General features: G+C 40.4%; 1 protein-coding gene across 7 annotated transcripts in view; it reads left to right on the plus strand.

The window, feature by feature from the left end:
• Positions 1-17,869, plus strand: part of ITPR1 (inositol 1,4,5-trisphosphate receptor type 1) — a 352,707-nt gene that overhangs the window by 108,746 nt on the left and 226,092 nt on the right. For all 7 annotated transcript variants that reach the window (XM_037800676.1, XM_037800678.1, XM_037800680.1 and 4 more), the window contains exon 5: positions 15,022-15,137. In XM_037800676.1, coding sequence (XP_037656604.1) covers positions 15,022-15,137 — 116 coding nt within the window. The remainder of the gene's footprint in view (positions 1-15,021; positions 15,138-17,869) is intronic.

The following is a 17,869-nucleotide window of genomic DNA, read 5'->3' on the forward strand; positions in this document are numbered from 1 at the left end:
ATCAGAGTCCGCATTTTAACAAGATCCCCTAGATGAGTTTTCAGCACATTAGAGCTTGAGAAGTGCTGTTTTGGAGTCCATATATCCTGCAGGTCATTGTTTCTCAAAGGGGGTTTGGGGGTCCCCTTGCATTAGAATCACCTGGAGAACTAATTAAAAACCAGGATTCCTAGATTCCAGCCTTCACCCAGGCATCTGCATTTGAATAAAATGCCCTGGTGGTTAGGATACACTCAATATGAACACATCTGCTGAGATGTGAAAGCCTAAAGGAGCAGTTCTCAACCCTTGGTACTTATTAAAATAACAAAGGGAGGTTGGGGGAGAGGGGCACCGGGGTCCCACCCTAGCTGGGCCAATGATTCAGAGTATCTGAGGGAGCAGCCCGAGCATTGGATTAATTAAAAGCTCTTCAGGGGACTGTAAGGAGCTGCCAGGGTTGAGAATCACAAATCGAAAGGATTTTAAGCTGGAGAGTCAATTTCAGAAAGAGAATTCCAACCATCAAGTAGAATTTCAAGTGCAGCAGGCAAAGAAGTAACACCTGGAAGCATTTTTGCGTTGAAACTGGCGTGAGATGGGGCATGCTACTGGCATCTAGTGGGTAGCAGTCAAGGATGCTGCTAAACTTCCGGCAGTGCACAGGATGGTCCCTACAACAAGGAATTATCCAGCTCCAAATGTCAGTAGTGCAGCTGTTGAGAAACCTGGGGTTGCCTGATCAGCTCCTTTCTCCGGGGAGTTGGGGAGGGAGGGTTATTCTTGAGATGCAGTCTATGAGAATCTCCACTGTAATGAGCCACTGTTTTGGGTGAGAATGTGTTGCCTTTCAGTTGGGTGTTCTGTGGGAGAAAAAAAGCTTGACAGCTATTGTTCTTGGCAGATATTTTGATTTTAAAAGACTGTTGGAAATAACGTGGCTAAGAGATTTCAGTTAGGGTCAAGAGGCTCTCCTGGAGGTTGAATCTTATGCAAGCTCCAGCTACATCCAGCCAAATGCCCACAGTCAGCCAAGCCCTAACCAACAGTAATCCCCAAAATACTAAAGAATACCTAGGTCCCTAAATGAGACTCTATAAAAGTTGCACTCACCAAGTTTACTTTTCAGAAACTTAACCCCCCCCCCCCAGAGTGTTTCTATGCCAGATAAGTCCCAAAACCCTGAGGCAACAGCGTCTTCAAGAACAGCAACCAGAGGCAGCCCCTTCCCCATAATGTCAACACCCCTTTACAGTATGAATGAGTTAGGGTGGTCACTGCCAGATGTCCCTGAAGATTGAGACAGTGATCAAATGAGAGAGGGGTAGTAACTGAAAGATAGGATTTAACAAAGAATTACATTCATAATCCTCCATCTTTATGTAAATATATATATATATATATATTTTTAGTTTCTAGGGTACTAGAATAGCTAGAAGGAAATAACTGATGGTGGAATTACAACATAATGTGCTTTGAAATTTGCTCTATAGCTACTTGTTAAATGATACTTTGAAAGTTACCACATTTCTGTATATATGTTATATTTCACAATAAGGAAATAACTGAATTTGTGGAACTATAACCCATGACATTCTATGAAATTTGCTCTATAGCTACTTGCTAAATTATACTTTGGAAGTTGTCATATTTCTGTATATGTTATATTTCACAATAAGGAAATAATGGAATTTGTGGAACTGTAATCCATAACATTCTTTGACATTTTCTCTGTAACTACCTGTTAAATCGTACTTTGCAAGTTATCACCTTTTGGTATATATGTTATACTTCACAAAAAAGAAATAACTGCAATGGTGAAACTACAATCCATAAGATTCTTTGAAATTTGCTAACTACTTGTTAAATTTTATTCTGAACATTATCACTTTTCTGTGTATATGTTACATTTCACAATAAAAAAAATGTAAAAAAAAAAAAAAGCCAACTAAAATAAAAGGCTGTTTGGTGGTAGGCTGTGTTTCCTAGCATAAGAACAAAGTGTGAGTAAAGGAAGCATACACAGGTCATGAAATAAATTAAGAAAGTTACTTTTCTCTTCAGTGTAGGATAAATATATATCTTTGGGTCCTGATTTGTTTAATTAGTTCCTCTTTGCTGGGAGTAGGGTTGGTGAAGGGGAATCTTTGAAAGGAATCTGTTCATTCAGGGTATGCTTAATATGTAGAAATGTCTAAAATGTCTAAATTATGTGGAGGGAATGGCACAGCTCACACATGGTAGGGGCAGCTTTAGAAATGCTGGAATGGGGGAAAGCTCTGAGGTACTCAGGGTTGGGTTGCCAGGTCTTCAGTGTAGAAGAAGAAAGAAACAAATAGAATCAGACAAATGGGCAGCTTCTTCCATTGGTCCTTGTCATCCTTTGGCTTTATTTAAACTCCATGGAGAAATGAGCCGAACCCAGCAATGGCAGCTCTGCTCAGTTGGCAGCGGCTGCCTTGGGCATCGTGTGGAGAATGACTGAGGAAAGGACATTGTTGTGGTCACACAGTGATGTCCACCACAGGTGTTGGAGGTGCAGAGGGGTAGCAGTTGGCTGTATTTGCCATTTCCATCCTAGATCATGGGGGCATGTTTAGTCTGGCCCTCTTCACAAGAAAAGTAAATTATTTCTGGGACTGATGTGCTGGCTATGCAACAGATCCCTGATAAAACAGATTTTTCTGCTCCTGAGTCTTTGTATTATTCTCCATGCCTCTTCCTGCATGTGCGAAGTGCCATCTTGGGGGCATCTCTTCCAGCCTCTCCCATCTCTGTCCCAGGCTGGGTTATGTTCCCGTCCCTCTCTGCTCTTAACACCCTGGAGGTGCTGTTGGCTCATCTGTCTCCCCAAGGACACCCAGGAACCAGGTTTAATGACTTTGTGTCTCCAGCACGCAGGTGCTTAATAAATGATTGTTGAATGAAGGAAAAATCAAATCACTTGAAGACAGACAGCCTAGTTTTCCTTTGCGTAACAGGAGTTTCTGGTGGGAAAATGATTTTTCCAGGGAGATCCTGGGATGACCAACCCAGTAGTTTACGTAATTCCTTTCACGCCAGAGTCTCTAGACCTTCTGAATGCCCTTTTGTAAGAGATTGAAGTATCCTCAGAGGTCCTCAAGTGCTGTGAGTTTTGCAATAGTCAGGGCTAGGCAAAGTGAAAATTCATTTGCCTTTAACTCTGAAAGGTGCAGAGTTCTACCCCCAGGCTAGGCTTTTAACACAAAATCCAGGGGTATTGTTTTACTATTCCAAGATCTCTTAAAGCCAAGCCGCCTCTCTCCTGTTTTGTGTTCTCATTTGACAGTCCTTCCAGCTATTTTCGCCTTTCCAGAATATATGAGTTTTGACGTAGATTGGCAAATTGGAGCAAGTTATATACATAGCAGGCTTTTCTTTCTTTTTATAAATTAGCACTTAAGAAAAATAACCTTGTTTTGAACTCAATAAATTTGTGTTTTGATTTTGTAGAAATTTCACACTTGGAAATGATTTTTATATTTATATAATTTTATTTAAAAGTTTGATACTTGTTAATTTTAATTTCTATTTTCCTTTCATTTTTAATAGAAATTTTACATATTTAAAGAATAACTTTTGAAAGCATCTGTGAGAAATAATTAATGTTTTTGTTTTTAATTTACTTCCTGCCAGAAGTATATTTGGATTTGTATACTTTGAATATAATTCCTTTTGTTCTTCAGTTTTTTATTAGAGAAGTTGTGGGTTTACAGAACAGTCATGCATAAAATACAGGGTTCCCGTACACCTCCCCACCACCAACACTTGCATTGGTGAGGAAAATTTGTTACAATTGATGATAGCACTTTTTTCTGTAATTCTGTTTTTTTAACAGTAGTTACATTTGTTACAATTGATGAAAGATTATTAAAATAGTAAGCACTGTTAACTGTTGTCCCTGTTTTACATAGGAGTATTTTCTCCCCGTATTCCCAAACTATTTTTTTTTCTTTATGCGTGTCTTTATTTTATTACTCATCTACTCACACACTGGATAAAGCGGGTGTCAGTCACAAGGTTTTTACAATCACACAGTCAGAAGATGAAAGCTTTATAGTTTTTCAATCATTGTCAAAGAGAAAATTATTTTTTAAACTCTTGATTACTCACTATATATATACTTATATATGCTTTGTATAAGCATATATAAAAGTATGTAGAATAATAGTGTAATGAACCTCCAGGGACTCAGCAGTCACCTTTAACAATTACCAGCTCATAGCCAGTCTTGTTTCATCTGTATCCCCCACTTACCTCTCCCCAGTTACAATGGAACAAATATCAGATATTGTATCAATTCATTAGAGAGTACTTTTTAAAATCTTCTGCGTGTTTGTGTTATAAAGCAGTTTGGCTAAAACCAGGAAGTCAGAAGAAAAAAGCCTCCTCTGTTGTAGCCCTTCTGGGGATTGGGCTTTGGGCCATGGGATGACATCCAGTGTCCAGGGGTGACAGCTGTGGGGAGTCAGTGATGTCATCTTGCTCCCTTCCATCTTCCTCCTCTGCGTTATAAACCAGCAAACCCCAACCAAACCCCTGACAAAGCAAAACATGTTTTTCCAGAGATGAAAATCAAGCACTACGTTAACCTTTTCCATGGAAGGATTTTTTTTTTCCTTATCAGCAAGATCATCCTCCTCCTCACGAGAGCAGCTAGCATTTCATTCTCATATTTTACTTAAGTATTATGTATGCACACACACTCGCATACACACACATACGTATATATAAAGCTTAAGTGTCCAGCTCAGTGAAGTTTTACATATATTTTCATGTGATCCCCACTGTGATTGAGATGAGAACATTTCCAGCACCTTAGGAAGGCCCTTCCCAGGAAACACCTGCCCCACCCCAACAGAAGTAGGCATGATTCTGACTTTGGTGTCTGTACATTAGTTTTGCCTGTGCTTGAACCTCATATAAATTGATTTATTCATTATTAATGAGCTTCTTTTTTGGGGGGAGGGGAGGGGTCTGCTTTCTTGCACTCAAAATCATGTCTGCAAATTTTATCCATGTTGCTTTGTATAACAATAGTTTGCTCTTCATTGCAGGGTGGCATTCCATTATATAAATGTACAATATGTTTGTTTATCTTATCATAGCAGGTAATATTTATTGAGTGCTTTTTAATCCTTGCCAGGATCTGTGCTAAGTGTTTTAAGTGAAGTATTTTATTTAATTGTGTAAGTTCATTTGGGAGTTAGGCATATGGATGTTCCTCTTTTATAGGCAAGAAATTAAAATTTATTTAATTTTCCCAAGATCACACAGCTAGCATGCCATAGAGCTGAGATTTAAACCCAGTCCTCCAGATTCCAGATCAGCCTTTAGCCTCAGCATTTTGAGACCTGGACTCTTTCAGTGATATGATGTGGGAAGTTGCTTTCAAATGCTTGATTCCATTGGCTCACACAACTCTGCGGCTTCTTAAAGATGATCTAGTTTTACCTTCATTTTACAAAGGAACGCTCGCAGACACAGAGCCTGGTGATATTGCTAAAGCTGCTCAGCTACAGACTGGTGGAGCCAGAGCTGGGACTCAGGTTTCCAGGTCCTCCTTCTAATATTGTTTTCACCATTCTCTTTGGTAATGGTGAAATCTTTGTTTATTTCTGTTGCTAGGGGAGTGAAATATGTTTTATCACTATACAGGTCAGCCAGGGCTCTGGGCTATAGACGACAAACTAACATAAACCAAAAAGGAAATTACTGGAAGAACATGACCTCAGTCACAGAATAAATAGGAAGGCTCAGAAAATGAGCAGGGGCCAGGGTTGCTTGGCTGCACAGCCAGGTTCATGCCTAGGAACTCTTTGCAGCGGGCCCTCTGACTCATGTTCCTCTTTCATCATTGACATCAACATTGGCCCTGGGCATTCAACCACGCAACCACTGCAATCTGTAACTGGCCCTGAATCTCTGCATCTGCCTCTCTCTGCACAGAGCCCAGGGCAGAGCATCCCATTGCTTAAGAGCAAGGAGGTGCCTGGGATCAGGAGGAAGAACTTCTGGCCCTTTTTTCCTTCCCCAATGGGAAGAGACCTTGCCTTTCCAGTTTGTCACTACTCTTGCTTGGGCTAGGGATGATCCATATTCAGTAGTCTTTGCAAATAGGTAAATAAAAATTTAATCAGCTGAGCGAAAGTAGGTCAAAAAGGAAGTTTGTACCTACATTTCCAGTTTATGAATATGTTTATGCATGATGTGCTGCAAACAGGGAAGATGATTAAAGGCTCAGGACTGCACAACCTTGGGTGTTGTAAGCTATGCTTTTCTACTCAGAAAAAGCATCTGGTTGTCTGAAGTGGAAAAAAAAATTACCTTTTTGTCCTTGGCCTCTTAATAACAACTTCTGTGTTTTTGCAGACAGGTAATGGAAGGTTTCTTTGGCAGTCTCAATTGGAAAGTGTCAACTTCAGAAGGCTACTGTAATGGCTTGGGAGATGTGATTAGCATGCAACGGACATAACTGTGTGTAACTGGTTTCCTCTCATAGTGAACTGGAGTTAACAGCAGGTTTTTATTGGAAATATGAGTAGGTTCTCTTTTGCTGACTGCAATTTTAGGTTATCCTGCCACCGTGAGCATCCATTCATTTATTTATTGGCCTCATATTTACCAAATGCACTGGGAGCAGAATAAGGCAGATAAGCTTACCCTCATGAAGCTTGTAATCTGGTATGTTTGAGTTGGGAGAGTCTGTAAAATATGGATTATTTCATATTCCCCTTCCATTATTTCTTTTAAATCTTATCCCCCTCGATGGGGAACTAATACTCCCCGCTTCCCTTTGTTAATCTTGGATTATCTTGCTGAGACTTTTATTGTGTGGTCTCCTATCCTTGTCAGAAAAATACAAGGTAGGAATTATTGACACATTTTCATATTTGTATGAAAGTAGCTTGTGGACATCTCCCCCTGGTCTTTCCCTATATAAAACTGCATGTATCTATTGGCTACATGAAGAATTTTTTTTAATGGTAGATCATAAATTATTTGTCCTTGGGACAAACCCACCTCACTGTGACTGAATTCTTTGAATACTCTTCCTAGATCTTTACCCTTTTCTTTTCCTTCTGGAACACCAATGAGTCTTATATTTGGATGTTTTATATTATCTATCATATCCCTGAGGTCCATTTAGATTTTTTCGATTTTTTCCCCATTCTTTCCTTTGTGCTTTCATTTTCCATTCTGTCATCTTCCAGGTCACTGATTAGTTGTTCAACTTCCTCTAGTCTTGTACTGTGAGTATCCAGAATCTTTTTAATTTGGTCAACAGTTTCTTTAATTTCCATAAGATCATCTATTTTTTTATTTAGTCTTGCAATGTCTTCTTTCTGCTCTTGTAGGGTCTTCTTGATGTCCTTTATATCCTGTTCCATGCTCTTCTTGATGTCCTTTGTATCCCTTGCCATGGTCTCATTGTTCATCTTTAGTTCTTTAATTAGTTGCTCTAAGTACTGTATTTCTTCTGATCTTTTGATTTGGTGCTTGGGCTTGGGTTATCCATATCGTCTGGTTTTTTCATGTGCTTTAAAATTTTCTGTTGTTTTTGGCCTCTTGGCATTGCGTTTGCTTAACTTGGTAGGGTTCTTTTAGGATTTGTAGACCAATTGAAATCCTTATCTCTAATTTGTCAGGTCTACAGCTTTGTGGAGTACACTTTCTGTGACTAATCAGCAGGTGGCGTCCGCGAGCCACCTGTTCCCCTCAAGGCAGTTCTCCCCTGCTTTGCCCCTGTGGTGAGTGGGGGAGTAAGTCTCGTGGGGTCCAGTTGGTGTACCAAGCTTGCGTGTGTAGTTGGTGTTGCCCGCCCTGTATAAGGGGCGTGTGTCTGGGCGGTCAGGGAGGGGGCGGCTCTAACAACAAAATCTCCCTGGTGTTCCTGGAGTTTTAAAGCTGCTGCAATAGTCTAATCCTTCAGTTCAGTCCTGCCACAGTTTGTCTCTGCCACTGACCCACAAGTCCTTGGTATTGGCGTGTGGCCCCTGAGACTTGTGAGTGGGTCCCTCTTCCAGGTCTTGCACCCCCTGGTCCTCTGTTGAGGGATGACTGTGCTATGTCACAGGTGAGTGCCGTCCCCCCAGGGTGGTTCTGGGCTGCGGGTCTGTGTAGGGAGGCTCCCAGTCTGCTGAAATGATGTCTGAATGGGGCTTGTTAATTCCCACTGCTCCACCTTCCCAAGTCTGGGACTACCAGCTGAGGGTGCAGGGAAGGCGAATGTCCACGCTCAATTTTGTGGTGTATGCGTGTTATTGTAAGCACTTCTGTCACATTTGGTTGTCTGGGGCAGCTCTGGGCTATGGGGCCGGTGACAGGCAGGAGTGTTTGCTGTCCACCAGGATGATGGCTGTGAGCAGACACCCCCCTTTTCTTGGGAAGTTGTGGTGTTCAGTGAATTTTCTCAGTCACTGGATTATTGCCTTTTGTTTCAGAGCTCTCAGTTCTGCTCTTGCCTTGACCTGCCCAAATTGCAAGTCTTTGAGGCTTTCTGTATTGGGCTTCTTAGAGTAATTGCTTTAGAAAATGAAAAAAAGAAAAAAAGAAAAAAAAAAGAAAAAAAAAAAAGGGCCCTCCTTGCAGATCTAATGCGTTATTGAAATGCTAAGAGACAAAGCAATTAGGGCTATTAAGGAAAGATCCAGGGGGCAGAGAGATCAGTTTTTCTTTGGGTTTTGCAAATGAGCCTGTTCACCAGAACAGAACTCCTGTTCACCAGAACTCCAAAAAGCATCCGCTTTTATTTTTGAGTTTGTCTTGCTGTTTTTTCACTATGCCTATCTCCTCTCTGCTGGGGTGGCTGCTCTCAGATTCTCTGGTATCTGGTCTCAGTCTATCTATGGTTGGAGTTTGGATCAGTAGAATGAGTTTCTGATAAGGGCTGCCACTGCAGTTCTCCCTTCTCCTTCCCGGAGCTGACAGCCCCTCCTCCCACGGTACTGAGCCTGGCAGGGAGGGGTGCGGGTCCCCTGGCCGCAAAAACTTACAGATTTCGCTGATCTCAGCAGTTCCACGTTTTCATGAGTGTTGTATGAAGTATGCCCAAAGTCAGATTGCTCTGTGGTGTCCAGTCCACGCAGTTCCTGGCTTTCCACCTACTTTCCTGGAGGAGTAACTAAAACATACAGCTCACCAATCCGCCATCTTGCCCCACCTCCTGTGACTGAATTCTATGAAAGAAGGGGCTATCTTGTCTAGTTAACTGCTATAATTCAGCCAGTGGACAGGAGGTAAAAGAGAAATAAATGACTATTTGGTGACCCAAAGGTCACCAAAGAGACTGGCCAATGGCACAGTGTACTCATTTCTTCTTCCTGGGCACACAACTCAACTGCATTTTTTAGCTTCTTGGCATCAAGCTGTGGTCATATGACTGGGTATCACCAGTGACATGTGAGTGCAAGTTTCATGTTGCTTCCAGGCAGATGAGATTCCTCATCTCTGTCTTCCACAGACCATGCTCCTACATGTCCCCTTATGGACCTGTGTGAGAACTTCTTTGGAATGTATGTCTGTTAGCACAGTTTCTGGATTGTAGGCTAGATGTGTATACTTAATTTGACGAGGGCCTGGTTGCTATCAGAGTGGATGCCCCAGCCTGTGTACCGTCAATGGCACAGACGGGTTTCTCCATCTCTACTGATACTTGGCACTTTGATAAGTAGTAGTTGCATCAGTGAGTAGAGTCTTGGAAGGTTAGAGCCAGGCTTCTGGAGCCCTTGGGGTTATGGCGTCTTTAAATCGTAAACCACCATTATTGTGCTCCTCCTCCACACAAAGCAGACAAAAGTCTCTGCCTTTAGAGACCTTGCATTCTAGAGTTTTGAGATTCTAGAGATGGGGAGGACAGTGTGGAGAAGGAGGGGCAGGGGAGCTTTAGCCACTCTTCTGGCACTTTGTTCTCTTGGTCACTGACATGGACCCTTAAAGCTCTGCTGACTTTTTTGCTTCTTCACTTCTCCTTTGACCCCTTCCCAGAGTGTTCGCAGCAAACCTGTGGTGTTTCTTGTCCTTTTAGATGTGCACCATTATCCTGACTTGATAGTTAACCCATCTAATAAGCAGTTGAGCTTTTTATCTCCAGCTAAGTTCTGGAATGCCATTTAAGTAAGAACAGATTGACTATGACCTATTCTATCTGGTTTCTATCCCATACAGCCATTTAATACTTAACCCAACCCCTCTATTCATCTGAATTCTCCTTTGTAACTCAGTGTGCCATATGCAAAAGCTTAGGGGTATTCCAAAGTAATGTTTTGAAAATTTAGTCTATTTTATTCCCCAAAGGCCAAAAATACAACACTTGTCACACAAGATAGTCTTTATGGCATTTTTGGGGGGGGGGGAGACAAAACTACTGTATGTGTATGTATGTGTGTTACACACACACATATTTACACCTCCACCAAATATGTATAATATATATTTCCTTGTATTTATGTATTTCTATACTTAGTGTGGTAGTAGGACCCAGTGGAACTTTAATTTTTCCCTACTGTGCCATCCAAATAGCAAATGGCAATATGAAGCTGCTGAATTGCAAAATTTCAGAAAATGACTTTAAGATCACATTTGAATTGGTTAATCCAATTTTTGCTTTGACTCAGTTGCTAAGCAACTGGGAAGGCTGGGCAAAATCAGCAAGGCTAATTTGGTTCTGCTACTAGTATGTTGGCATCATACACACACACACAAAGTTGTAAATACACTTAGTCCAGTGTGATGCTCTGTTTCACCAAAGGAAAATAGTTGGGTGTGGAAGTTATGGCAAGGCTTTGGTTGGATTGATGGTGATTAAATACACACTTCCACCTTTGGCAAATGGAAAATTATCTGAAGTTTTGAGCCTGTGTTGTAGCCCATGTGTTTGTTCAATGAGGACTTGACTTGGTTATCCCATGAGCTGTTGTAAAACAGTGCTATCTGCAGCATGTTCTCCTTTAGCATCCTGGGGCCATCTTTAAATCATAAACAACCATTATTGGGCTTGAACAGCATTTAGGTAACATCATATGAAGTATGTTGGAGGAAAAGAGTAGGCTATCTTACTCTCAAAATCTTACTATTAATGAAATTTGACTTTGTTAACCCCTTTTGGTCTAAAAACTAAGTCAACTGTCAAATGTTAATGTGGATGACTTCAATGTCTTGAATGCTTTTTTTGTTTCTAAGTCACGTGGTAATCAAGGAAGTCACCCTGGCCTATCCCAGATGCCACCTTTCTGTCCGGTGTGAAAGATGTGGGGCAATAGTCTCATGGTTGTGCATGATTGTTCATGGGGTGAACGGAAAGTTCACATGCATCAATCACATCACGTGCCTCTCTCATGATGATGGTGAGTTGCCACTCACAGTAAATGGCAGTGACGTGAGCCTTCCATAAGAGGTGTACACAGCAGCCCCATCCTTTAAACTGATTTCCTGCTGTGTCCTTTGTTCTTAGAAGACCGTAAATTGTATCTTTCATCTGCAATAAAAATTCATTTTCAACTGATGGATTACACTCTTGATAAAAATGGATACCATTGGTTTTATATTTACATTATTACTGCCTGTGGCCAAGTGGAAATATTAGTGATGTGATAATAGATATGGGAAATGCACCTTTTACTTCTACAGTTAAGTGATTTTTTTTTTTCCTGAACAGTGTGAAGTATCTGTGAAGGCAGTGCATGGTAAAAATTCATTGGTTCCTACAATGTGTAAACTCAGAATTGAATCTTAGAACATAGCGTAACGTGGACATGATTATTGTAATAGTCCCTAGACTGTAAGTTCTTACAGCAGTCAACTCTATTCCTGAATTGTAATGCCTGTCTCTAAACTTTGAGATGCTGATCCCTTCATGTACAACCTGATTGGTCTCTGGAACAATGAGTATCCCTGAGACACCTGAAACTCAGAGCTAGAGCTCGGCAGATATGAATGTCAGTATTATTGCATACAGCAACTGTTAAAAAAAAAAAAACTGAAAAAGAGCCCAGACTTCAATTAGTGGTATGAATGAAGCAGATCTGGTTAAGACTAGGGCAAACCGGGCCAAAGGGTAAAGGTCGAAACTGACTGTGTTTTAAAACTTCAACTTCCATGTGAGACCAAGGGAAGAGATGTCTGTTTGGTGCAGGATCTATATTTTCTAAACAGCATAACTTTACAATTGGTTTGTTCAAACACCACAATTACGTGGAACTTTGAATAGGAAGTGAGATATCGTAGGTTAGTATAGGTTAGAGTGAAATAGTGACACATCCCAAAGTAATTTGGGCAGAGAACAAAAAATATATTTACAGCCTCCCCCACCCCACCCTGAGGAGCTGGGGGAAGCTGCAGAAGTGTTGGACTTCCTCACCTGGACTGGTGTTGATGTTGTCAAAAATATTGGGACTGGCGGTTTGATGTGCCGAGCCCTCGATCATGAGACTTGCCCTTATGAAGCTCGTTACTGCAAAGGAGAGGCTAAACTTGCATATAATTGTGCCTAAGAGTCTCTCCCTAAGTACCTCTTTGTTGCTCAGATGTGGCCCTCTCTCTCTGTCTAACTGAGCCACCTATACAGGTGAATTTGCTGCCCTCCCCCCTGCGTGGGACCCGACTCCCAGGGGTATAAATCTCCCTGACAATGCAGAATATGACTCCTAGGGATGAATCTGGGCCCAGCATCGTGGGATTGAGGATATCTTCTTGACCAAAAGGGGGATGCAAAATGAGACAAAATAGTTTCAGTGGCTGAGAGATTTCAAATGGAGTCGAGAGGTCACTCTGGTGAACATTCTTATGCACTATATAGATAACACCTCTTAGGTTTTAATGTATTGGAATAGCTAGAAGTAAATACCTGAAACTACCAAACTCCAACCCAGCAGTCTGGACTCCTGAAGACAATTATGTAATAATGTAGATTACAAAGGGTGACAGTGTGATTGTGAAAACCCTGTGGCTCACACCCCCTTTATCTAGTGTATGGATGGATGAGTAGAAAAATGGGGATAAAAACTAAATGACAAATAGGGTGGGATGGGGGGGATGGTTTGGGTGCTCTTTTTTTTACTTTTATTTTTTATTCTTATTCTGATTCTTTCTGATGTAAGGAAAATATTCAGAAATAGATTGTGGTGATGAATGCATAACTATATGATCGTACTGTGAACAGTTGATTGTATACCATGGATGATTGTATGGTATGTGAATGTATTTCAATAAAACCGAATTAAAAAAAAAATTCATTGGTCCCAACTAGGGGAAAATCTGATCTGTTTATGTACTTGACAGCAAGTGACTCTTTCTTATAGTTATTGGACCAGGACAATAACTAGGTATTTACCCATTCAAGGTCCTTTAAGGGAGTCTTTTTTTTTTTTCCCCCAAGTATAAAATATATTTTATTTTAATTAAATTGTATCAATTCTGAGATGCATCTTGATTTGAGTGATTAAACTGAGAAATGACTAATAGCAGTTGTGACATGCTATTGATTGTAAAATGCATCCCTATTTCAGAGATGTTAGAGTCTAAGGAAAAAACGCACATCTTAAAGTTGATGAAATATGATGTCACATCCAATTTAGAGAAATTCTTACAACCTGTTTTTTTATTTGCACTTTTCAAAAAAAAATCTGCTAATACAGATAGGAATAAAGAAGGAATGAGCAACCATATACACCTATATATAATCATTCTTGATATTCTGATGTATATCTTTCCAGGGGAGTATGTTTTAATGACCAAGAAAGAATAAATATAGTTAGTAGATTAAATTTCCTTAAAAGCTTATTCTGAACTACTCTCATAGCGTAATTTTTTGAATCTGATTAACCACTCCAAATTTATTAATTTTACCATATAAATACTTCACTTTTGGAAACCCAGTATGTCAGAATGTAAACTCTTTAGGGGGTGTCAATTTTAAATATTACTTTCCTAGATCAGTGATTTTTCCTATAAAAAAATTTGATGAATGTATACCCTTGAACTGTGTATATATTTCAGAGTCATACATGTGTTTCAATACTAGTATAGTGTACACATTATAAAAACAGGAAGAAAAATAGAAGTTAATGAAATAGATTAAACTTAAACAAATATGTGGTATCCTGTTAACCATGATAGCTTCATGTTATCATTAATACTTTAAGGCACATATATGCTTAAGGTAAGATTCATTGTTAAATATGACATTTTAAATGGTTTGCTTTGGATTTTTAAATTCTGGATGTTTTTTCCCAAATCTTTCTAGATTGTAATTATTTTTTTTACCTTATAATGGCTGATAAGAATAAAGGGGATGTCAGTTCTGCACTGTCTTGTGTGCTTCGTTTGTGTTACTACTCTTACCTTCATTGCTTCCATTTCTTTTCAGAAATCTTTCTAAACCACTTGCCCATCCTGTGATAGTTGGTTTAAACTACATAAGATAACGTATAAACCATGCAAGTCCAGGCACACCTAACCTGAAGCACGTCAAGTACACTGTGGGGAGGGGACAAGGGCAGGTGCTGCTGTCAGTACAAGTTCACGTGTTTATTATCTACTCCCCAAGGAATCACCTTGTACAGGACACAGACCACTGCCTTAGGAGGTCCCTCTAAATAGGCTTCTGTTGTATTTTTTAAAATGAAATTTAATTTAAAAAGTTAGATTTGTATAAGGAAGTGCTTGTCTGCAGGAAGGAACAGTTGTCCTTGTATCTCTTCATAGTGAAGGAAAGGAGATAACTGCAGTAGAAAGAGCACTTCATGTGGACTCTGAGTCCCAGCTCTGCCACTAAGTAGGATGTGACAGTGGACAACTGACTTTCTTCCTGTAACCTCAGTTTCCTCATCCATCACCTCACACCACAGTGGTGAGAATTAAATTTAAAAAGAGAGGTTTGCAGAAGGGCTTTGTAACTTATCATTTATACTTACATAAAACGTAATTTATAAAACCTCATAAATAAAAAGGGAAAACATTTTTCATAGATTGAGAGTATATATGTTCTCAGTAACAATTTTTGTTTGTTTGTTTTACTTCTAGACTGCCTCTTTAAGCTATGTCCCATGAATCGCTACTCTGCCCAGAAGCAGTTTTGGAAAGCTGCTAAGCCAGGGGCCAACAGCACAACAGATGCGGTGCTACTCAACAAACTGCATGTACGTATTGATTTGTATTCAAGTTCTCCAGAGAACCAAGAGGATATATGTATGTATGTATATGTGTGTGTGTGGGAGGGGTGTATACAGACATCTCCATATACTTTAAGAGAATTATCATAAGGAATTGGCTCACACAACCATGGGGACTGGAGAGTCCAAACTCCATAGGGCAGGCTACAGGCTGGAAACTGATAGAGGTGGTGTTGAGGTCTTTAGTCTGAATTCCCTAGGAGAAGCTGGCTGGCTGGAAATTCCAGCAAGAAACAGTGTTGATGTTGAGGTTCTGACCTCTGACACCCTTAGTTCTGGCTTTTAAGATCTTCAACTGATTGGGAGAGGAAATTACCAACACCACTGAGGACAACCTTCTTTGTTCATTGTGGATGAAATCATAGATTCTAGCAACTGATTGTAGATGAAAATCAGTCTCACTGAAATATTTTAACAGTGACAAGTAGGCCAGTGTTCGTCCAAACAATTGGGCACCATAAGTTAGCCAAACTCAGTCATGAAATTCTGCATGATAGGGCTGTCAAAGAGGAGGATGTCATGAGCAGGCATTTGGGGTGGAGTCTGAGTGTAAGGGGTGGGGGAATTAGTTATACTGGCTTTCTTATATTCTTGGATAAAGGGGTAAAAGGGAGGTAATCCTGGAAGAGATGGGTTTACAGTCATTTTGAGATGACATGTGAGAGCTAGCTGTTTCTCAGCCCTTCCTTTTCGAGAGTGGCATTGGGAAGAGTAGTACTTAGGAGCACAAGCTCTGAAAGCTGCCTACCTGGATTTGAACTCACTAACTTGTATCTTGGTCAAATTACTTAGTTATTTTGTGCTTCTGTTACCCCCTCTGTAAAATGGGTCATAATAATACTCACCTTAGGGGATTGTTGGGAGAGTTATTTGAAATGAAACAGAAAAGGTATGTGAACAGTGCCTGGCACATTGTAAAGTGTCTGATAAAAGTTATCCGTTATCATTGTATTTATCTTGTCTGTGGTTTGACCTAAAAGAGATGTACACATTCCACTGCTATTGTGCTGTGTGACCATAAAAAAGTTTTGGAATCTTTCTGAGCCTGTTTCTCTATCTGTAAAATGACAACATACTTCTTTTAGCATCCTGCATCTACGAGGCTAATTTGTGTAGAAGTACTTTGAGATTTTTAGAATTAGGATGTTACATAAATCCAGTGTAGTGCCACTGAAATTTCAACCCACTCCCAATTCCCGATCCCCCATTTATTTTTCTCCATGTCCCTCATCATACTCTTTCAGGTTTATTTTGCTTATTGGCTGTCTCCCCTTACTAGAATGTAGGCTACGTGAGGTAGACATTTGTGACGCTTTTCCTTGTTGCTGTACCTTTTGTGCTTGAAACAGTTTGACACATAGTAAGTGCTCAAATATTTATTAGCGGAATGAAAAATAATGTTTCATGGGGCTTAGTGATGGTAGTTGAAGATGGAAAGTATCTATGAACACTGAGGAGCTCACAGTGTCATCTGTCTCAGCTTGCTCTCTCTCTGACTGGCGTATGGCAAAGCCACGACAAGCTTCATTTGGAGGCGCAGGCCTCATTGGGAAGGAATATCTTCCTTCTGTACCTGTTAGACAGGGGTGAGGTGCTCCTGGTATGAGATGAAAAGCCCAGTGTCCTAACCTCAGTGAGTTTATAGTCTGGTGAGAGAACACACAGGCTGCCACTCACATTGCACTTGCAATGAAAGACTTTTGACATCATCTCCAAGATCACATATGCTTGGCTCCTGCGTATAACCCACATATGCTTGGCTCTGACCTCTGAGGCCTTTGAACTACACTCCCTCCACTCCACTTGTACTAGCTTTATTTAATTTGATTTTTTTGAGCACTCCAAGCTCTTAATAGACTCAGGACCTTTGCACTTTCCATTCGTTCTGTTTAGAACATTCTTCTCCTGGCTCTTTGTAACTCAGGACCTTGGCATCTTTGAAAGTCTCGGCTTGTCATTTCAGGAAGGCCTTCCCATGCCACCTTGTCTTTCTAATGTCTTGCTTGCTGTTCTCTGTCATAGCGCCTTGTATGAATCTTTCTCAGCACTGATCACAACCTGCAATTGTTTTTGGTAGTTTCCTTAATTCTCACCTGTCACTCCATTAGAATGGCAGCTCTGTAAGGTCAGGTTCAGTGTCTGTCTTGTTTACTGTTGTATCCCCAGTGCCTGTAATGAATGGTACATAGCACATAGTAGGTGCCCAAGAACTGTTTGTTGAATGAATGAATGAGCACTGTGCTGGGTACAGGTGATAAAATTGTAAGTCTTAACCATCTGGGAGCTTAATGTCTAATGAAGAGTAAAGAGGTAGCGATGAGATGGTGTGGCAAGTGCTATTATCAGGGAACCACCCAAGGCTGTGGGAGCACATAGAAGGGTCTCTAAAATCCATCTTCACTGGACAGGGGTGGGGCCAGTGGTCAGAGAGGGCTTCCTAGAGGAAGAGGACTTAACAAGCAAGCCTCAGTCTGAAGGGAGACGAAGAAACAATTTAAGACCTGAGGAATCACAACCTCATTATTTTAACGGTTTTAGGGCAAGCATTCTCAACCCAATAGACCTATTACTCTGTCTTAAGAGCAAATATTATGTAACTTTGCAAACATATGAAATTCATAAAAAATATAACCTCCCTAGGTAGCAGATTTTAAAAATGAATTATAAAGGAGAAATAAAAGCAATGGAATTTATCATAA

The sequence above is a fragment of the Choloepus didactylus genome, chromosome 1 (assembly GCF_015220235.1).
Source record: "Choloepus didactylus isolate mChoDid1 chromosome 1, mChoDid1.pri, whole genome shotgun sequence".
Classification (NCBI taxonomy): domain Eukaryota; kingdom Metazoa; phylum Chordata; class Mammalia; order Pilosa; family Megalonychidae; genus Choloepus; species Choloepus didactylus.